Source organism: Molossus molossus, unplaced genomic scaffold (genome assembly GCF_014108415.1).
Source record: "Molossus molossus isolate mMolMol1 unplaced genomic scaffold, mMolMol1.p scaffold_m16_p_6, whole genome shotgun sequence".
NCBI classification, from domain to species: domain Eukaryota; kingdom Metazoa; phylum Chordata; class Mammalia; order Chiroptera; family Molossidae; genus Molossus; species Molossus molossus.
The window spans coordinates 78,952,030-78,975,598 of record NW_023425399.1 but is presented as its reverse complement, the minus strand read 5'-3'; the positions used below and the strand labels follow the sequence as shown (position 1 = coordinate 78,975,598).

Below are 23,569 nucleotides of genomic sequence, written 5' to 3'. Positions count from 1 at the left end.
TTATAAGAGAATGAGTGTATATATATATATATTTATATATTTATATAAAAATGTGTGTATATGTATGTATGTGTGTGCGTGTAATTTTTTGCTTCAGTATAAAATAGGTACATTTGAGCATCGAGTCTTTGTCAGTCAACTAATATTTACTGATTATCCATAGTACAAATTTTACTCTGTATGTTCTAGGCCTTGGAGATACAGAAATAAAGTAACAAGACAAAGTCCCTGCTTTCAAGTTAACTTACATTTTAAGAAAAAATAATAATAAAATAATTTTATAAAAGTTAAATACACATAATATGTAAAACATTTATGATGAGGAAAATAAAATACAAATGATTACTGATAGTGACAAGAGCTATAAGGGAAATAAAATATGACAGAAAGAAAAGGGGGAATATTTGTTTAGCTAGCATGGGAGGGAAGACATCTCTGAGGAGTGACATTTGAGTAGAGATCTGAATGGCAAGAAGGAGGCAGCCATGCAAAGATCTGGGAGAACACTCTAACCAGAATGCACAGTAATTGCCAAAACTTAAAATGGGAATAAGCTTGGCATACTTGGGGAAAGAAAGCAAATCTGTGTGTGTCATTGGAGCACAGAGAAAAGGTGAGGAAGATAAGGTTGGAGACAATGTGTTGCCTTGTAGGCCGTAAGGAACTGGGGTTTAATTTCAGCTACAAGAACAAGCTACTAGAGTGTCTGGAGCACAGGCGTGAGATGCCACTGACATGACACTTTTGAAAGAGCAGTCTGGCTGCTACGTAGTAGGGGTTATACAATAGGGATCCAAGGCTGGAGGCACAGGCACACAGAGCAATTAGGAGACTGTTCTAATACAAATGTTGTGAATATAAGACTGGAAAAAAAGATGAGGGCAGCTTGGACTAGTGTCACAGAGAAGATGATGGTAAGTGATTAGATTCTAAATATATTTTGGATGTACAGCCAACCAGATTTATTGATGGATTTGATATAGGGCTATAAGTAAAGAGAGGAGTCAAGGATGACTCCTAGGGTTCTGTCCTAAACAACTGGGTGAATGATAATTCCAACTTTGTGAGAGGATAAAGACCACAGCAGATTTAGGGGAAGGGAACTTCCCCTAAATGTTCAGTTTTAGATGCCTAATAAGTAGTTTAATATCCTAAGGAGAGTGGGGAGGCACAAGCTTGGCACAATCAAAGAAATATCAGTGTGACTGGAGCAGAGTAAGTGAAAAAGTGAGCAATATAAGGCAAGCTCAGAGAGGGAGGGGGATGTCAGATCACATAAGGCCTTTTCAAATTTGGTAAGAAGTTTGGGTTTTATTTTAGTGCAAGGGAAGCAAGAGACACACATGACTTATTGTGACACTATTATTCTTAAGATAGTATAAAAAGTAGATTGTTAGGCCCTGGCCATTTTGGCTCAGCGGTAGAGCATCAGCCTGCAGACCAATGAGTCATGAGTTTGATTCCAGCCAAGGGCACGTACCTAGGTTGTGGTTTGTCCCCGGCCCCATTCTGGGCCGTGGGGGAGACAACCAGTCGACGTGTCCCTCTCACATAGATGTTTCTCTCCCTCTCCCTTTTTCTCCATCTTTCTCTCTCCCACTCTTTCTGAGAATAAATAGACAAGTATCCTCGGGAGAGGATAAAAAAACAAACAAAAGTAGGTTGTTAGAAGAAAAAGAAGATCAGTTAGAAGACATTATAAAAGTCCATGTGAAAGATGACTTAGACTAGAGTGGTGACAATGGTGATGACGAGAAGGCAGATACATTTCAGAAACAGAATACACTAGGTGAGAGGAGAGAAGAGTTAAAGATGACTCCTAGGTTTTTCTTTTGGCTTGAACCAAGTGAATAATGGTGTCATTTACTGAGATAAGAAAACCTGTAAGGGTCAGAAGCATTTTGAGTGGGAGGAAAATTAAGAGGTCTTTTGGACACATTAAATCTGAGATGTCAACTGGCCAAATGAGTGGAGATTTCAGGTAGGCAGTTAGCTATGAGTCCAGAGCTCCAAAATGTAAATTGAGTTGGAAATATAAATTTACAAGGGAATACAGACAGACAAAAGGTCCAGGACTGAATCCTGGGACACTCCCATATTTAAAAGTCTGGTAGAGGAGGAAAAGCCGAGAGTGAGAGCAAGTATAATATATCTAATAATAAATAAACAAGTATGTAATAGTTTGTGACCTTGTTTACAGCTTAGTAATTAGAAATAAAATACCAATAAACCACTTCATTACACTGTCTATGTGCTTGCTCATAATGCTTGAGGGCTCAAGGAAGAACATACTCCTCTCCCAGCTGTCCTTCCCATTAAAGGAGGAACCAGCATGGGGACTGAGACTGTGGAATAATGGGAGACTGTACAATGACAAGGTTGTGGTGCCCCACATCCCTTTGGGCAGCTGGGACACATGAAGGTATAGATCAGTGGCCAAGAATGCAGGGTGATGAGGGAGACTTGGGGAGACTCACCAAGGCATGGGCCAGTGGGATGGAAACCAATTACATGGACAATGAAAGGAGGGCAGTAGTCAGAGTAGTAGAAGACAAGAAGAGTCAGCTAGCATGGCTATTTGAGAGATTACATTGATCAAAAAACCAAATTTAGGACACAAGTAAATACATTGAGGATAATGAGAACTAAGTTTCTGACTATGGATAAAGTAATTATAAACACAGAAAGGTTAAGTCTAGAAAGAACCCTAAGATATTGACTGCAATTGGAGGTATCCATATAAACTCATGGTTTTATAATATATACACACAGATAGAGAAATACAAATGCATGATTATATATATATACATACATATGTTCATATATAATACTACATATGTATTCTCTATATTTGTCCACTGAGAGGGTCTACATGTAATGAAACCACATCAGCAATGAGCACATTGTAATGCTCTACTTGGTTCTGGATATCATCTTCAACTATAAAGATGCAGGATTCCCTTGGAGAAATGGCTGATTCCAGGGCTAGGGAGGAAGAGTAAAAGCTGGGTCTGAAATATCTTGTACCAGATAGTAGGACATGTTCAATGAATGATAGAGACATGACTAATGGACAGAATTGACAGCTGGAAGGGTCTACCACTCAGGAGCAATTTTAACATCAAAATAAATGATAGTAATGGATTACAATCTGTTGACTCAAAGACATCCATAAGCCCATACTGATATAAATGAATGCATGTATGAATGAATAAGAGGAAAAAAAAGCTTTTCCATACAGTACAGTGCTAATAAATATAGAAGAGATGATGAGAATAAAGAACCACCATTTGACAACATCACAGAGGTGGCTGATTCAGGTAGACATCATCTATAGATGCTAAAGTTGATACGCAGAGGTTTGATGAGGAATGGGATATACTGATATATATAATCTTGGAATTCCTTCCTATGAAAAACTCACTTCATTTAAAATGAAGAGAATCAGTAGGCACCCACACAACTAAGTGATAAAGGATGCCTTTTGATATGATCAGCTGAGAAGAATGTAACATCATTTCTACCTATTCGTGCCAAGAATGGATGATGTAAGTCAAGTCATGAGGAAATATCAGATGAACTCAGGTTGAAGGTCAGCCTACAGAAGGTAAGGTCTATATTACTGAAACCTGTCCAAGACATAAAAGAAAAAGAAAGACTGAGGACCTATCTGGTTTGGCTCAGTGGTTAGAGTGTCAGCCTGTGGACCAATGAGTCGTGGGTTCGATTCCAGCCAAAGGCACGTACTTCGGTTGCAGTTTATCCCCGGCCCTGGTCAGGGTCGTGCAGGAGGCAACCTGTCGATGTGTCTCTCTCACGTTGATGTTTCTCTCTCTCTCCCTCCCTTCCTCCTACTCTATCTGAAAATAAATAGAAAAATATCCTCCGGTGAGGATTAAATAAGACTAAGAAAATCTGCTGAAGGAGTCTGAAAAGAGACGGTGTAACTGAATGTAACACATATTTCTGAATGGGAAAATGGACCTTGAAGGGAAAAGGGACAGAGTTGAGATAGCTGGTAAAATCTGAAGGGGTCTGGGGATTAGATGGTAGTATTACATTGTTCACATCTTCACTTGGAAGGTTATGCAAAAGAATGACCTTGTTTTCACAAATACATAGTGGAATATTTAGATGTGATCGGATATCATGTATGAAACTTGCTTTCAAAAGGTTTAGGGCCCTGGCCAAGTAGCTTAGTTGGTTAGAGCATTGTCCCAAGTTACAGGCTCAATCCCTGGTCAGGGTAGATGCAAGAGTCAACCAATGAATGCATAAACATGGGTGGAATGACAAATCAGTGTTTTTTTTTTCTCTCTCTCTCTCTATGTATATAAACCAATAAATTTTTTATAAAAGGTTCCGAAAAAAGACTAATTAGAGACAACAGTTGCACAGCCTTGTTAACACACACACACACACACACACACACACACACATCCCACCCAAAAACAAAAACCCTCTGAATTGCATATAGAGAATGATAGTGTGTGTGTGTGTGTGTGTGTGTGTGTGTGTGTGTGTGTGAAGAAAGGGTGGAGATGAAGCAAATGCAGTAAAATGTTAAAAATGTGGAATCTGGAACATTATGTAGCCAAAGAGTAAGTTGGGATCATAGTACTGGTCTAGTGTTGTCTCACTGAACATAATTTACCACTGGCCAGCCTTCAAGTTCCCCCCCACCCCACCCCAAAAAAGAATCTTGGTAAAGGAGATGAGAGTTCTTTTTATAGTTCTGGCAACTTTTCTGTAAGCATGATATAATGTCAAAATAAATAGTTTCTAAAGAGCTATTCATATGTGATTAGGAACAAATACTCTAAAAAGAGTGGCTGCCAAAAACACTAGAAATTCAACTAAGGTGTTTAAAACACAAAATAAAACTAGTGTCCAAACTTCAAGACTATGCACAAAGGCCCTAGACCTGCAAAGAAATGTGGAGCAACAAGATGCAAACTGTAATGGAATTAGTCTGCATTCCATCTGGCACTAAGAGTACAGAAAAATGTTTAAGGAAAAAAGAAAATAAATGATAGCTTCACCAGTTCTCTCTTTTATTCTCTCTTTCTCTCTCTCTCTAACCCATTTTGGAATCCTATATTTTGTTCTATATAATCCTAATTACTCTTTTTAAAATATATATATACATATATATATATATATATATATATATACACACACACATATATATATATATTATTGATTTTTTAGAAAGAGAGAGGAAAGAGGGAAAGAGAGATAGAAACACTGATGTCAGAGAAACACTGAATGGCTACCTCCTGCAACATCCCCTAATGGGGATTGGGCCTGTATAACCCAGGCATGTGTACTGACCAGGAATCAAACCAGTGACCTCTTGGTGCATGGGATAATGCTCATTCCACTGAGCCACACGGGCCAGGCCTAATCACTCTTAATTTTACTCATGCCCTGCCTGTCTACTTTCCAAATTTTCCTCTCTCAACTTCATTTTGGTACATATCAATTATATGGTTAAAAATGCCATGAAAACTGTATAAAATATTTTTGGGGGGAGAGTGGTAGGTATGATGTTATTGGGCACACAGAAATTGAGACCGAGCCGACAAAAGATCTCTCACTAAACTAAATTAAATGAAAGCCACTGTACCATACCATCCTGGGTGTGAGAAATTTTATTTTAAGAAATCCTTCAGAGTAATCTGAAGGCCTAGTAAAACCAAGACAATCAACCAATGATAAAGCCAATTTTGACCTCCTTGCCAGGCCATGTTCACTCATAAATCAGGTAGAACCTTACCTTGGCTGCTTTAAGTAACATTTCTCTTTCTTCTAAATCCTTTCTCTGCTTCTCCAACTGATCCAGCTTTTCAAGAAATTTGAGCTGTGACCTGGTATCACTAGACAGGATATAATTTTCACTTGTCTGGAAAAAAAAAAAAAAGTCTTATGATGATCCTAGGCAACATATTCTACATTAGGTATTGTGATAAAGTAGCTAAAGGTGGTAATAGCAACACACACAGAGAACTAAATTGTCAGGAAGTACTATTTTTATTTCTGTTAAACAAATTAATAATAAAAGAACTTTAATTACCTTTAAAATTTGAGAAGTGATTAAGCATTTAAATTTCAAAGAGCTTTCCCAGAAAGCTTCATTGGAGATGGGTGGGGAGAATTAAGCAAAGCAGATTCTCTATCAATAAGTAGAAAGCAACAGAGTGTACACTGAACTATAATCTAAATTGTTTTAGTTAAATTATTGCCTATTTGAACAGACTTTAATATGATTAACTCTTAGACTTGTGAAAGACAAAACACAAAAAACAATCACTTCACTGAAAAATATACCAAAGATGAAAGTTATCACCCTTGTTTCCATTGTTGGATTGCTCTAACCTTGTCAAGTAAACACAACTTCCATCAAAATAACAACATAAGATAAAATGGCAAACATTAAGATCCTAAACCCTGTTTTGAGGATTTCCTTAAGCTATGAACTTGGCCAGACCTACAGTAAAAAAAAATAAGTATACAATTTATAAATGAGAGCCATAACATAAGTATAATTATCTCTTAATTGTTCCATAAAATGATAAAATTTATGTTGTTTTATTTATTCTGATATTCTAGAGTATAAAACAGTGCTTTCCAATCTAACTACTGTGTTATTTTCTTCATCTGTACTTAATACATCATGCCATCTATTCACCTCAGTAATTCAGACATCCAAGCTATAGGAGAAGGACTGAGGGAGATTGTATAACTGGAAAATGGAATGTTTTTTAAACATTCAGTCCAACAGTCAGTGCCTGGCTTGTAAATCACAGGCACATGATTGTTTTTATCCCATGCTTATGGCTGATTCAATTCACTGGGACTGAGAGATTTCATATGTCCAAGATTCTTTTTAAATTAAATTTTTATTGTTGGTATTTAACTAGATCAAAAGAGTATTACATAGTATAATGAACAAGGATGTATTAGTGCTACTTATTTTACTTCGTGTGTAATACAAAAAGAATTCTCAAGTGCTTTTAAAGTTAGATAATACAAGATAGAATATGGAATACATTATAGGCCAACAATAGAGATACAAACATAATAACCAGTGTTTTTTTAAATACTTCATCTTTACCATTTCTGTATTCAGATATCCTGGAGATAATTTTACTGACAATTTTTTTTAAAGAGGGATGAAAGGAGGAAGGGAGGGAAAGAGGAGGGAGAGAAGGAGGGAGGAAAGAAGGGAAGGAGGGAAGAGAAGAGAGAGAAAGAGAGAGAGAGAGACAGACAGACAGACAGACATTGATGTGAGAGAGACACATCAATTGGTTCCTTCCCACAGGAACAAATCAGGGCCGGGGATCAAACCACAACGGAGATGTGTGCCCTTGATTGAAAACAAACCCATGACTCTGGTCCATGGGCTGAAGCTCCAACCACTGAGCCAAACTGACCAGGGCCTGACAATTTAATTTTTTAAAAAAAGACAATACACAATAACTTAAAAAGGGACACAGACTTTCAAAACTTTAACTCAATCTCATTCCCATGCTATAATTCCTTCTCTCTCCTCCAACTTGAATTCCTTCTCTCTCCTCCAACTTGAATACAACTACCTCTGGCTTAATGAACGAATTCTTCCTATACTCCTCCACATACAAATGAGTGCACCCTCTATTCTTACTGAGTCCCCAGCCTTATTTAAACAACAGTATGCCAGTCTTCTCACATTTCTTCTAATCTGCCCAGTGACCTAACTGAAGTCTTCATGCACCACAGAGTACGGTGGTTTAGCAATGAAAATGTAAGGACCTAGACCAAATGATAACACTATCAAATGAATCCAATCTAAAGAAAGCACTGTACAGTCCCCTTCAATTGGAAAACACTGAAGCTTCTCCATAGCCACTGACATGCAGGAGCCTATAGTTTTTCTTCAGTGGGAAAACACCTGGCAGAAAGATCAAAAGCTTTGTAACTAATGTCACTTTCTACTTCTTTACTGAAATCTTAGTGTATCTGTGATTGATTAGAGAATTCTATCTAACCAGGTGAAAGATTATCTAAAGTAGATGGCTATCAAATGGAAAAAATAGTGGGATTTTTCTTTTAATAAATGTAGATCGCTTTTATAAAATTCATGAAGTAAAATTTCCCACACTGTACAGATAAAAATAAACCCTATCAGGGATTAATTGAAATATAAAAACAGGGCCAAACAGGACGCAAAGATGATTACAATCAAAGTCTACAAAATAAGTATAATTTTGAAGTAGATCCAAATACAACTAAATGATTATTATTCCTGTTTAAAGAAAGATGATAATGTAGCTGCCTTTTTATATGTACAAATTCACACAGTGGCATTAACTGTATTCATGAATGTGTGGAGAAAGATGAGAAGGGGAAAATCAATCAGGATAGGAGTGTACAAGACAGAAAGTTAAGAAGGTATTAGCTTTAAGCTAAATTATTCAGGGAGGCTCCAAGTTAGGTAGATACTATCCATTTTGTAAAGGGTAACTAAATTCTTGGAACATATGCTATTGACATACAGTAGAATTCCATCTAAAGGTTGTACACACTAGAGTTTTGGATACCACTCAGAATAGTAAACTCTACCTGAAAAAATTCTATTCCATACTAAATTGTACATATTATATTTTGTATAGAAACTACCCATTGTAAACAAAAGTGCACTATGTATCTCTGAAACAACAGGGTGATTGAGGCAGGAAAGGAAAGAATCCAAGTTCGAAAAATTACAAGACTCTTTAAAAGTTATAGTAAAAAGCCAAAAAGAGTAACTGACTCACATCTGCAAACTGAAGGTAAACAGTTATCAATTCAAACTAGGATATTATAAATTTAGGATATTAGTTGTAATCCCTAAAGTTACCACCAAGAACATATCTTTAAAAATATACACAAAAGCCCTGGCTGGTGTGGCTCAGTTGGTGGGAGCGTTGTCCTATAAACCAAAAGGTCATAGGTTTGATTCCTAGTCAGGGCACATACCTAGGTTGCAGGTTCAGTTGGTGCACAAGAAAGAGGCAACTGGTAGATGTTTCTCTCTCACATCAATGCTTCTCTCTCTCTCTCTCATGCTTTCTCCCTTCCTCTTTTTCTAAGATCAATAAACATATCTTCCAGTGAGGATCTTAAAAAAAATTTAAGCTGTAAAAGAAGAAGAAGAAGAAAAAAATACACACACACACACACACAAGGGAATGAGAAGTACACAAAAACTATATCAATTAAACAAATTAAAAAAGGCAGTAACAAAGGAAATAAGAGATGAAAAAAGCTATAATGTGTGCAGAAAATAGTGAAATAGCAATTCTTCTTTACCAGTAATTATTTTAAATGTAAATGGATTAACCCCCACACTGAAAAGGTAAAGACTAGCAGAGTGGATAAAAAACATAATCCAACAATATGCTGTCTACAAGAGATTCACTTTAGATGGAAGCACATAAATAAGTTGAAAGCAAAAATGGAGAAAGATATTCCATGCAAATAATAACCAAAAGAAAGCAGGGGTGGCTATACTAATATCAGGCAAGATAGAGATCAATAATAAAGGGAAAACTGAAAACTTTACAAATATGGGGAAATTAAACAACAAATCTAAAACAGTGACATTCAATCTTTTTCATCTCATGGCACACATAAACTAATTACTAAAATTCTGTGGCACACCAAAAAATATATGTTTTGCCGATCTGACACAAAAAAATAGGTGCAATTTTTATTCATTCACATCAGACAGCTATTGCTGTATTAGCTGTTGTCACTTTTTTATTTGACAATAAGAGAAAAGCAGTCTGCCCCTGACTAAAGAGACAAGTATTGCATGTTTTAAAATTTTTTGCAATATTAGCTGTTGAAAATCGCTGCTGTAAAACAAGCAACAAATCAAAGAAATCTCAAGGGAAATTAGAAAATAGAGATGAATGAAAACAAAAACACAATGCATCAAAACTTATTAATGCAGTAAAAGCACTGCTCAGAGGGAAATTTATAGCAGCAAATGCCTACATTTAAAAAGGAAAAGCTCAAATCAGTAACTTACTTATTACACACCTTAAGGAATTAAAATCAAAGTTAAAGTGGGATCATTAGTGACCTTACAGAAATAAAAAGAATAAGAGAATACTATGAAGAAACAGAAAAATTCTAGAAACATACACAAAGAAATACTGATATCGGTTTTCTTTAAAGTATTTTCTTCTGATGATCACATACTTTTAAGTCAGTCCAGCAAATTCTGACAAAGATTTATACAAGTGAGGACCTCAGCAACAATATAAATAGCCCTCCCAAAGTTCTAAACGAAGCAGAAAGGAGAGAAAATACAATTCCTCCAGGGCATTTACCAGTGGTATGGTAGCTAATATTGCCCTGGATTCCTTTTAACTATGGCTAGGACATCATCACAACGACCATTCTTACAAACTCAAAACCTCATGAGGTTAACCACATACCATGTTGTACAAAACCTAGCCATAAACATTTCTTGATATAGGGGGGAAAGGTTTATCTTTTTTCTTTTTTATCATTCATCACCTCTCCCCCTCAAACCATAATTCAAATAATGATAATAGCAAGTGATTTGGCTCACACAATTATGAACAGACAGGCTGTTCTTGTATTTAATTGTTTTGTATATAAAAGTAGTCAATAATGATCATGAGTGGCACCAGTATTAACATTCAATTCAATCATTCGACTTACTAAAAGGAATAGGAGTGTTAGCAGAGTACATACAGATCACTGATGTGAACCAAACTATACAATATTCCATTCTAACACATCTTCCCAATCAAAAGCTTTAGGAAGAGAGGCCTCAGGCAGAACAGATGCATATTTTAATTTAAACTTACATAGAAGCTTTGGATACCATTTTAAACTCTACTTTAATTTTATTTGTCATGTAAGTGAATCTAAATAAGGCAAATTAGGAATGAGACTTTGATTTTCTACCAATATAAAATATGTTTCAACCATTTTCTTTAAAAATATACTTAGAATAAAAATCCATAGCAAAAAACTACCCTGAACATAACAAAGAAGAGAAAGAAGAGTCTTTACTTCTCAAATGATTTCCTTTACCTTGTAAGTTGTCATTCGATGCTGAGCAATTGTTGTCAGTTTTTCTAGAAGGCCTCGTAATCGCTCCTGTGTTGCATGGGAGATCAAATTCACAGCATCAGAGTTAAGTTCCGTAATGTCATGCTTTTTACCTGTGGAAGCAGAGAAAATCCATTACGTGTTTTAGTGGAGGCTGATAATTGAAATAATTAGCACAGCAGGTATTCTGTTCCCCCTGGAAGTCATACCCATTATGAATAAAGGTTTGGAGATTATGATTTTCCTGGTAAAGTCACAACTTCAAAGATCTTAGACATTATATTAATAAAACTTAGCCTGAAGCCTCAGAAAATATAGACATTGTTTTACTTAGCCTCCAGAATCATTCTCCTTGCAAGGTCATTTATAGGACAAAGTTAATAAGAACACAAATCAAGTCTAGTGTTCAAGGAGAAAAAAATGTTAACTGCAGAAATCAGTGCTGTATTCTGTTAATTTTAGTAATTAAAAAAATACAAAATTACATTTAGTCCTATTTGACACTGTTAACAATTGATGACATTTCAATGAATTCAGATTGTGAGTCTCTGTTAACACCTGTCTACAGACATACCTATACTCCTTTTGTCCATTACTAATCATGCTTATGTTCAGATAAAATGACCTGGTAATTAACTTACAAGTTGAAATGAGTTCAAAGCCTTATCATTTCACCCATCCATTTGAATAACTTCTCTCTCACTCTATCGCCTTCCATAAATGAACCACACTTTTATTCTTCCTTTTGCTAACTAGGAAGAAACTTTTAGGAAAAAAATATGGACCACATACCCAAAGGCAGAAGTTCATTTATAAATCAACCTTATCACTATTTAAATAGTAATTCTCCAGCTTAGTGAAACCACTTATATAAAAGAGACCCAAATCTAAAGATACAGGCAATTAGGTAGTCTAATTTAAATGAGCTTTTAATAGTGTTGTTGTGTTCGTTGTTAACATATGCCTATACATAGAAATTTTTAAAATATCACCTTGATTTTGCACTCCATCTGAAATATACTTAAATACTCATCAAAGTGTGAATGAGTATAGAAAAAATAAACTTTAATTAAAAGCCAAGAAATCTTAAATACATTATTTGATATTATTCCACAATAAATGGAAACTTTAATTCAAAATGCAGACTATAGTAAACCAGACAAGAGAAAGATTTATGAAATTATCCAGCTTCTCCTAAGTCAAACCTTCAAAATACAGTTTATTACTTTCTAGCAAAACTGAATTCATCACCAATTTTAGTTTCAAGAGGGGAAAACACACTACAAAGTCAAACCTACTTTACTAAAACCATAAGCATAAACAAATAGTGGGGACATGCTACAGAAGGGACAGTACAATTTCAAAACAATCCAATGAATAAAATTACAACTAAACATAGGGTAGACAGGGACTGATGTGCCAGTTCATACTTAAATTAAGATACTGAGCATTTAAAAATATTTAGTTTTGAAGGGAAACTTTGAAAGAAATTTTACATGTATTTATAAAACAGATAATTCATCCTATGAAAAAGATAATATTTTTAAAATACTATAAATAAACAAGACTGGGATTTGTAAGCAATTCCAGGGTTTAGTGAACAATCAAATGTTCTAATATCTTCACTAAACCTATATTTTAAAAAAAGACAAAGTTACAAAGTTAATACTGTAAGAAAAATTCCCACTTTTAAATAAAAACACTTTAACAAAGTCAATATAACTGGTTAAGGAGATCTAGTTGGTGCTTGCAAGCTTGTTATGTGATTTTACAGAATATGCAATTAAATTTAGGTAATTACAAATCAGAGAGAACACTGGCATGTTTACTCTCCTAACTAACATATTTTTTATTTATTTTTTATTTTTTTATCCTCATCCGAGGACATTTTTCCATTTTTTGTACAGGTAGAGTGGGAGGGAGAGAGAGGAAGAGAGAGAGAGAGAGGGAAACATCGATGTGAAAGGGACACATCGAGTGGCTGCCACCCGCACGACCAACCAGGGCCAGGGACAAACTGCAACCGAGGTACGTGCCCTTAGCGGGAACCGAACCCGGGTCGCTCCGGACTGCAGGCGGACGCTCTAACCGCTGAACCAATCCGGCCAGGGCCTAACTAACATATTTAAGTATAAAAATCTTCTTCCAAAAATTTATCTTGGGTAAATTTATAATTTTTGTTACTAAGGAATGGTAGTAGTTTTCACCTGTTCTGTAAAAAGAACATTTTACTATAAATGGAAAACACTCCTAAAAATACATAACTCCACTCACTCTATGTTCTTTTTTTTTTAAAGTTTAGGTAATTCAGAATTAAGAAGTTTTGCAATTTGTCATCATATTAAATGACAAGTTTATGCTTCATCAAGAACTGAAAATACAAATAGTTGTCTCCAGAACCCTCCTAGAAGACAGAGGCTGCAAACTAAATGTGGTCTCTTGTGTAAAAGTTTGATGAGAATACACTATTGCCTATTTGTTCACATAGTGTCAACAGCTGCTTTTGTAATAGCAGCAGAGTTGAACAGTTGTGACACAGACCACATGGCCCACAAAGTGGCAAATATTTACTGTCTGGCCCTTTGCAAAAAAAAAAATTGCCCATCCCTGTCCTAAAGGATCAAAATGCTCTTTCAATTCTAAAAAGTTTCCTATCTTATAATCAAGGCTTAAATCAAGCTAGAAATAAAATATGTAATAGGGGCAGGGAATTGATAAAATTAAGTATCTACTTATACTCTACCAAAGCTTTAGATAATTATGGGGCTATGAGGAGTTCAAATACTGGAAAATTTCCCAAGTTGTCACAGAAACTTATAGTGCTTAAGCTTCTCCCAAAATTAAAGAACGGGCTCCTGTACAGTACAAAATACATACAAAAAGAAGAAAACAAGAGACAGAGAGAAGAAGAGAAAGTAGGGGTAGAGAAGAGAGAAGTCAAACAAAACACAAGCAAACAGAAAATAAACATTTACAATCAGCTCTTCTGAATTCCTATCCTTTGGACTACTTGTAAATGCTAGCTTTTCATGATAAAAGGATGATAATATACAACCAATTTAAATTAGAGATTAAAAAAGTAGTAATTTGTATAGCATATAGTAGAAGCTCAAACATTTCTTTACTGAGTATTTTGTAAAGTAAAAGTAAAATATGTAATAGTGATACACTTTGTGGTCCTTAAATATACCATGGGTGTGTCAAAAATCAGAAACATTCATATTTTGGTGTTATACCCTCAATATAAAATGTAATGGTTCCTACTCACGTATACTCAAATTCAACATGATTGAAGGAGACCTCTTCAATAAGTCCTAGGGGCAGGACTCAAGAAATGAGATAAGTTCCATACACAATATCTCTCCAATCTGTCTCTTTTTTTCAGTTAAGTTGAGGAGATTGTAGTCTTTCACATTAATGCAAGTTTGGTAATTAAACAACAAAAAAGCTGTTTCAGCTCCAGAATAAAGCTAATATGTTCTCTTTAATTTCCTTTCTCATACTGTAGCCACCTGACAACTACTGGACCTAAAAAGGACTCTAATAATTCTAATTTAGTTCTTTTAAAGCAAAGGTTGGTTTGAATTTCAGGGTTAAAAATGAGGAAAAGGGGAATTACTCTCAATAGCTATTTTTATTTCATGAACACAAACTTGTAACTTAAGTGTGCACCTATACATACACATGCCTCAAGGCAAACCAAGAAAGAAACAGGACAGAGAAAAAGTATATTATATGTATATATTCACATAAAAATATTAAGAAATATAAATAAAATATTAACTTCTATTACCTAAACCGGAAATCACAGGTTATAAAATTTATGTTAATTGTTTTTTTAAATAAAATACTTTTTTCTGTAACACTCATGAAATCTTAAGAATTTCCAGAGTCTTACGTAAGCCTCAGAGCTCCAAGAAAATCAACCATGCCCCTTCCTCCCTCCCTCCCTCCCCTCCCTCCCTTCCTTCCTTCCTTCCTTCCTTCCTTCCTCCCTCCTTCCTTCCTTCCTTCCTTCCCTCCTCCCTTCCTTCCTTCCTTCCTTCCTTCCTTCCTTCCTTCCCTCTCCCTCCCTCCCTCCCTCCCTCCCTTCCTTCCTTCCTTCCTTCTTTTTTATTAATTTATTTTTGTTACAGATGTTTCTCCTTTTTTCCCATTGACACCCTCCTCCCCATCTCCCCGACCCTGTCCCCGGTTTTGTTGTCCATGTCCATTGGTTATGCATACATGCCTATAAGTTCTGTGGTTTATTTCTTCCCTCCTCCCACCACCCCCTCTTATGAGTAGGTCTGTACCCTACTTCCACGTCTCTGGGTCTACCCTATTCCTCAGGCTATTATGTTCATTATATTCCATAAATAAGTGAGATCATGTGGTATTTGTCTTTTTCTGCTTGAACCATGCCTATTTCTTGATAATATTTTCCCTGAAACAGGTAGCCCTAACAGGTCAGTAACAGTAAGCAGTCACTTACCAATGTCTAAAATCCTCTTCTGTAGAGCTCCAGTGAAAAGAAATGGTTCATCTTTACATGATTGAACGAGTGTGCCAACCAATTCAGAGGTTGTTGCTAAGATGCAGGAATTTTCTTCACTGAGGTTCACCCCTGCCATCAAAGTCACATCATTGATATCATCTTCATCTCTACTAGAAAAAAAAAAAGGTACAGCTTTTTAGTAGTGGCAGTGGTGGTGTTTATGTGTATGAAAGATTTAGGAGAGCAAAGAATAATAGATTCCTTATAACAAAAGACATGATTTTACTCAATTCATCCAAACAAGAGAAGAATTAAAGAATGGTGTCTTTCCCTATAAGCCTTTAAAATTACCTCTACCTACTGTGTACATTTAATATCAGAAAAATAAATCAGAAGAAACTTTGTCTTTTAGTGCCCATCTCTCCCTTGCTTGGTTTAGTAAATGAGATAGGTCAAGAATTTGGAACCTATACTAAGTTATCCACAAATCCCCTACAATGAAAGACACAGAGATGAAAACACTTTTTTTGTTTTCATCCAAGACGATTAAAAGCCCCTCAGATCTCCCCAGTCCACTGTTCCACTGAGGGACAGCAGAAATTACCCAGTCCTCAAACGTTCATATCTACATAAAGGCCCTTGAGAAGCAGCTTTCTTGACTAGCTATTCTGAAGCCAAATGATTAAACTAGTTTTGTTTTTCTGCTTCAGGTATTTGGTGTGTTCCATCTATATCAATTGCATTCCTTAAACCACAACCTTGGGCAGTTGGCTGCAAAGGGCCTATACATAAATATAAAACTATATATCATGTATAAAAGATATACTGGTGTTATACACACCAGTGCATAACATAATTTGCTCAAACATGATCATACAAAAAGATGTTTCTCTTTATTGCATGGGCCAAATGGCACATCATGTGGTCTCATGTCAATAGATTTAAATTATGAACCTCCCTGTGATAATGCACTGTGCACAGAAAAGGGAAATAAATTATAATTGTCAAATGTTCAAGAAATGAAGGCCTATGATGTTTTAACTTTAAAAAGCAGCACACTGGGCCCTGGCCGGTCTGGCACAGTGGTTAGAGCATCAAGTTCGGTTCCTGCTAGAGACACATATCTCAGTTTCAGTTTGTCCCCGGACCCGGTTGGGGTTGTTTGGGTGGCAGCCAGTTGATGTCTCTCGTATGTCGATGTCTCTCTCTCTCTTCCCCCCTCTCTCCCTCCCGCTCTATCTGAAGATAAATGCTAAAGTGTCCTTGGGTGAGGATTAAAAAAAAAAAGCAGCACATTGGGGTGGAGAAGTGTTCATACTCAAAACATACGTAAGAGATGCAAAATAAATGAAAGAAAGTGCTAGACGTACCAGTTGGAAGTAAAGAGAAAGAACAATGGTCTTATAATCAAAACAGTATATTTAAAAGCTCAACATTAAAAGGTATGTTTCTGCAATGGGGAAAAGAAAAAAATCACTATCTCAAACTACCAAATGAAATATGGACTATAAAGAAATCATATATAAGTGCTTAGACTCTACCTTATCAAATATCAGAGGTATTGTCAGAGGTATGAGTGGCTGGATGTGGTTCTAAGAATCAATTTGCCATCTATATAAATAAAGTAACATGTCCAGAAACATCTAAACATTTAAACATCAAAAGTGTAAGAATGGTGGAGACCATAAACCTAAAGATGAACCAAAGTCTTGAGTTAAAAAAAAAAAAATCAAGAGATCTGAGTAAAAATTATTTTTTAAAAACCAATTATCAAAAGAACAAAAAGACAAGCCACAGGTTGAGAGAAAGTGTTTGCAAAAGACACGCCTATCTGATAAAGGACTGTTATCCAAAATATACAAAGAACTCTTAAAACTCAGTAAGAAAACAAACAACTCAATTAAAAACTGGGCCAAAGACATGAACAAAAACCTCACCAAAGAATACAGATATGTAAATGAAAAGTAAGCACATGAAAAGAGGATCCGCATCTAATGTCACCAGGGAAATGCAATTAAAACAATAAGATACCACTACACATCTATTAAAAGGTCAAAATTCTGAAGACTGACAACACCAAATGTTGGAGAGGATATGGAACAATAGGAACTTTCATTCATTACTGGTGGAAATGCAAAATTATACAGCCACTGTGAAAGACAGTTTGCCAGTTTATCACAAAACTAAACATACTCTTATCATATGATCCAGCAATTGCACTCCTTGGTGCTTATTAATAAAGGAGTTGTCTTTACCTCTACACAAAAAAAATGTGCATGAATGTTTGTAGCGGCCTTACTCATAATTGCCCAAACCAGGAAACAACAAAAATGTCCTTCTGTGAGTAAATAAACTGTGGTACATCCAGACAACGAAATATTATTCAGCACTAAAAAGGTATGAGCTATCACGCCATGAAAAGACATGGAGGACACTTAAAGTATATTACTAAGTGAAGGAAGCCTATCTGAAAAGGCTACATACTGCTAATTTCAAGACATTCTGGAAAAGGCAAAACTATGGAGACAGTGAAAAAAACAGTGGCTGCCAGGAGTCATAGGGGAAGAGGGATGAATAGGTAGGTAGAGCCCAGAGTATTTTTAGGGACATGAAACTACTCTGTATAATATTATAATGAAGGATACATGTCATTATACATTTGTTAAAACCTACAGAATGTACAACACCAACAGCAAACCATAATTTAAGTTATGGGCTTTGGGTGATAATAATGTGTAAATGTACATTCATCAATTTTAACAAATGGACCACTATGGCTGGGGATGTTCATAATGAGGGAGGTTGTGCATGTGTGAAAGTAGGGGGAATTCTCTACATTTAATTTTATGGTGAACCTAAAACTGATCTAATAAAAAAAGACCAGGTACACATCAATGAAAAGTCAGTTCACTCCAAAGCAAAATCCTAACCAGTTATTTTATATCTATAGGACTCAATTTTTTCCTCCCCTGAAAAATAAATAACTTTGAGTAGGTGCTTTCTAAGGTCCCTTTCAGCCACTTAAAAGAAAGAGGTGGCTCTCTTTGACCTGATACAGAACAACTGCCAAGGTGTACTGTGAGGTGAAAAAAATCACACACACACACACACACACACGGGCATAGTGTATTTCTAGAAAGATACAGGAACAATTCTCCTTTGGAGAGGGAAATAGAGAAGCAGAGATAGGAAGAAGACTTATGCCATATTATATCCTTTCTACCTTTTGAATGTTGTACTACATACATGGATCACCCAATCAAAATGATTACTGATATTTTACAAAATAAGTAAATAAACATTTAGATAAAGAAAATTATAGATAGAAATTATTATGAAGTTAAGACATAGAAACCTTACCTTTCCCTTAAAAATAAAATTAGAATTGTACAAGGTATAAAACACATGGCCTTTATACACATGCACACAACATTGACTGTTTACAATCTCAGATGTGCGCCAGGTACACAGGCCCTGCAAACTGCACCTTGCTTCCACAGGAGGGTTCCTGCATAGTCCCTGATAGGATTCCACACATGGGCTGGAGAGACCAATACCAGGCCTACTTACTACCAGTACCTAGCATAGTACTAGAATGTAATAGAATTCATTAATGAGGAGACAGTCCCATGTTTTTCAGAATCTTCTTGCAGCCCTTTTCTGCATATAAGCAGGGAACTAACCCCCCATTAAGATTTGTGCTGTCTTCACTCCTCCTATTTGGCCCTTAGCTGAACACAACTCCCTCTGGTACAGTTGTCAGTTGCTATGGTTACAGAGGGAAACAGCTGAGGAAGACCCCTCCTCAGGGGAGAGGAAAAGGTGCCACAATAAATAGTACCCAAGTCATTTAAAACTTCCTCTAAGAAAGGAGGCAAACTGAAGGAAAGCAAAGCCAACACAGTGTTATAGCAGCATTATCAATAAGGCTGAGACAGGCCAGGAGAGTAATAAAGGCTTCGGTGTTGAAGTATATTTGTGATCCTGGTTTGGTTTTAATTTTAAAGGAAAAGAAAGTGAGAATTTTGGAACCATGTCTTCAAGTCTTCTGATCTAACACAGTGCCTTTTGAAGAAGGCTCTGTGAAAAACAATTTGTTTTGTTTTATTTTGTTTAAAAAGACATCATACAAAAAGGAAATTCAATAGTGCCTGAATAGAAAAAAGCTTCCAACTTAAGATTCTATGGAGTGTAATAGGATACTATGCAAAAGTGAAAAAGTATTACCTAATTATTATTGATGTCTTACATTCTGGCTTCTGAAGCAGATCTAATTCTTTAGCTTTTGATAAAGTTAACCACTACCTGTGCCTCCCTTAAATCTCTTCCACACTCTTAAGATCGAAAATAGCACCAGACTACTAATTCTTCTAGTAGACTGAATCACATCACTTTCCTGTTCAAAACATTTCATGTTCCCATGAACTTGACCTGATTTCAAGGCCTTCCAAGTAATGAGCTTTCCAGCTCTCTTCCCTCCCATTATTCAACTATCAACTAACTCCTACGAATTCTGGCCTTCGCTCAGGGTATTGACTTCCTGTTCTAGTCATCAACTCCTCTCACCTTATTATCTTTCAGAAGTCAAAGCTTTATCTATATCCCAGGCCTATGTCAAATGCCTACTTTAGAAATGTTGGTTTAATTTGTTTTTATACTTTTAATGCATTTGTCCAATTGCTACAACTTTTGAACTTCTGAGGGCACGGTTTATCTCTTATGGTAGATTTTACTCTGTCTTCTAATAACCTATGTAGTTGCCTTAAACTCCAAGTAGAATAATTTTATTGATATTAAATCATCTTTATCACCTATCATTCCTTGCATAGTATGTAAATGATTCTTAAAGGTTGGAGACTTTCTATGCCCTCAGGCAGCATGCTGTTCATGGATTACAATGTACTGGGAAGTAGAACAGCAGGTAACAATGAGGAAGGCTCTTAGTTAAACTGCATACCATAGACTCCTGAGTCTGCCACTTGTTATCTATGTGAAATAAATCAAATCAATTAGCCTCTCTAGATCTGCGTCTTCAGTAAAATAGGGACATTATAGTCCCTACATTTTAGAATGAGGATTGAAGGAAGTAATTCATATCACAGAAAAATTACCTTAATATATAAAAGGCTCCTACAAATACCCAAGGAAAAGACCAAGGGTCCAATGGAAAAATAAACAAAGCACATGAATTTTCAGTTAACAGAAAATTAAAAATGACTCAAATATAAGATATTCTACCTACTCATAAAATAAATATAAAAAGTTTTCACCTGATAGATTGGCAATTTTTTTTTTAAGTTTACTAGAACACGTGAAAATGCTACCTTAAAGTTTGTTGATCAGAGTATAATTTGTTAACATGACCTCCATGGAGTCGGTTGACATTACCTGACAATTTAAAATGAATAAGCTGCTCTTCCTAGAAATTATGTAAAATGATAGTCATTGTAGCTTTGTTTTTCTTACACAGAACACTGGAAATAACCTAAATGCCCAGTTATGTAACTTTGTTAAAAATACCAATTCACAATGAATATGTACTGATTCAGAACAATCTCCAAGATGTATTACTAAGCTGCAAAACCAAAATGTAAAACATTGGGTATTGTATACTACCATCTGTGTTGAAAATGTTATATACACGGTGTCCCAAAAAATGTATACAGGGTGTCTGCAGATTCTATTACATTTTTAAAATGAAACATATTTTAATAAACACTGGCTTTATAATTACACTTCTTTTGTGTATACATTTTTTGGCGGACATTGTATATATCTAAAGAGAGATACATAAGCAACTACTAAGAGTGGTTAGCTCTAGTCAGGCCTGGGTAGCCGAGGGAAAACGAAGCAAGGCAGAAGCTTATCTCCCATTGTACATCCTCTTATACCATTTGAATTGATGTAAAATATTATGTACTAACTAGTCAAATAAATAATTAAGTTGCTTTAAACTTATTTTAAAAAATCAAGTTGTTCCCTTAAATCAGCAATTTTCAACCAGAGTGTTGCTAGAATTTTTAAAGCATGCAATACCTGACTATTTAGTCATGGGCACTGACTTCTTTTCTTTTAGATTGTCAAATAAAAAATAAAAAAAAAGACAACAGTCAAAACAACAAGAGCTGTCTGGTGTGAATGAATCAAAAGTATGCCTTTTTTTTTTTTTTTTTTTGGTCACATTGGCAAAAACATAGTATATTTTTTGGTGTGCTGCAGAATTTTATTAATTAGTTTATATGTGCCATGAGACGAAAACGGTTGAAAATAGCAGCCTTAGATTACTAATCCCTGGTAAAGAATATTCAGTATTCCCTTTTCACCACTCTCAGGCATAACCTCACTACTTTACCACAACCAGTATGAAAACTCATGCAGCACTCTGTTTATTTCTCCTTCTAGGCCTTTTTTGAAGTTATTTTTCTCATGAAAAATTGTCTTTCTTCTTAAAACTCAAATGTAGCATAGCATACTGCAGTATCTCAAACTTTAGTGATTTTTAGGAACCACCTAGGATTATATTTAAAATGCAGGTCTCACAATCAAACACAACACCCACACAAGCACTCATGATTCTCATTCCGTGGGTCTATGACAGAGACCAGAAACCTGGAGTTTTCTAACAAACACACTTAAGTGACTGATGGAACTAGTCTATGTACTACTCAAGTTTGGAAACATACTGAGCTAACAAAATTAAGAGTACCAATTCTATAGTTAGAGACCAAGGTTTCAGTCCCTGCTCTGACAATTATTAAAAGGATGACCTTGAAAAAATTTCTTGCCATCTCTATTCATCAATCTCCTTATTTGCAAATTTTTTAAATAATTAAAAGAGTGGTAATGTTTTTTGTTTGTTTTTAAATATGTTTTTATTGACTTAAGAGAGAGGAAAGGAGGAGAGATAGAAGCATCGATGAGCGAGAGATAGAAGTATCGATAAGAGAGAATTAATCAGCTGACTCCTGCATGCCCCCTACTGGGAATCTAGCCAGAAAACTTGGCATGTGACCTTACGAGGAATCAAACCAGTGACCTCCTGGTGCATGGGACTACGCTCAACCAACTGAGCAGCACCAGTTGGGTGAGTGGCAATGTTTTTTTATTTTTGCAAATTTTTAAAAATCCATTGGCCTGCTTCATTTTGAATGGATCTTTTACTGATGTTGAGTTTTATAACATCATGTATTGGTAATTCAGAAAATATAGGTTCACTGAATTATACAGATCTTCCAAATTTAGACTCATTATACAAAATCCAAAGTCCAAATCCAAATTAATATATGTACCAATCTAATCAGAAAATCTAAGCTCTGGAAGGTTGTTAAGCCTATGTCGATACAAGTTATCCAAAATGTTTTTTCTTTGAAAAGCTCAAACCTTATCATTGGCAAAAAAAAAAAAAAATACTGTCAGTTGCTCTCCCTGAAGTGACAGACTCACTTTTCATTTTCAAGAAAATGCCTGTCAAATTCATAAGTCTGAGTAGCCATAGTTTGTCAGTTGTTCTTTCAAGTAAAAATTGTGCTCTGCAAAAAAAGGGGGTTAGTTCAGGTCACAAATGAAACAGAAGCAGAAGTACTTGAGGCAACCATGATACTTTGGCATGAACAGAAGAGTTTTATGCAAACTTACCATTTTGTCGTACAAAGTATTAAAAAGGTTTATACTCAAGGGTTGAGACTTTATAAGATACTAATGTGTACTGCTTCACTAAAACACTAAAAAAAAAAAAACTCGGCCCAGCCTAGTGGCTCAGTGGTTGAGCATCAACCCACACACCAAAAGATCATTGTTTCGATTCCTAGTGGGGGCACAGGCCCAGGTTGTGGGCCCAATCCCCCGTAGGGGGCATGCAGGAGGTAGCCAATCAATGTTTCTATCTCTCTCTCCTTTTCCCTTCCTCTCTCTCTAAAATCAATTAAAAGAAAAAAAAAAAAAACCACCAAAAACTAGCTTCTTTTAATTTACTGC

At 35.7% G+C, this 23,569-nt stretch overlaps 1 protein-coding gene and 1 non-coding gene across 3 annotated transcripts in view; one reads left to right on the top strand and one right to left on the bottom strand.

Moving 5' to 3' along the window:
* TAF4B (TATA-box binding protein associated factor 4b) overlaps nucleotides 1-23,569 on the bottom strand; it is a 121,836-nt gene that overhangs the window by 43,823 nt on the left and 54,444 nt on the right. The window contains exons 10-12 of one of the 2 annotated variants that reach the window (XM_036245808.1): nucleotides 15,593-15,765; nucleotides 11,101-11,231; nucleotides 5,780-5,905 (exon numbers count right to left, since the gene is read on the bottom strand). In XM_036245808.1, the coding sequence (XP_036101701.1) occupies nucleotides 5,780-5,905; nucleotides 11,101-11,231; nucleotides 15,593-15,765 (430 nt within the window). The remainder of the gene's footprint in view (nucleotides 1-5,779; nucleotides 5,906-11,100; nucleotides 11,232-15,592; nucleotides 15,766-23,569) is intronic. The other variant, XM_036245809.1, reaches the window with a different exon arrangement.
* LOC118619456 lies at nucleotides 4,572-4,685 on the top strand. Its single transcript, XR_004957231.1, has one exon. It is a non-coding gene; the product is annotated as a small nucleolar RNA SNORA23 (small nucleolar RNA).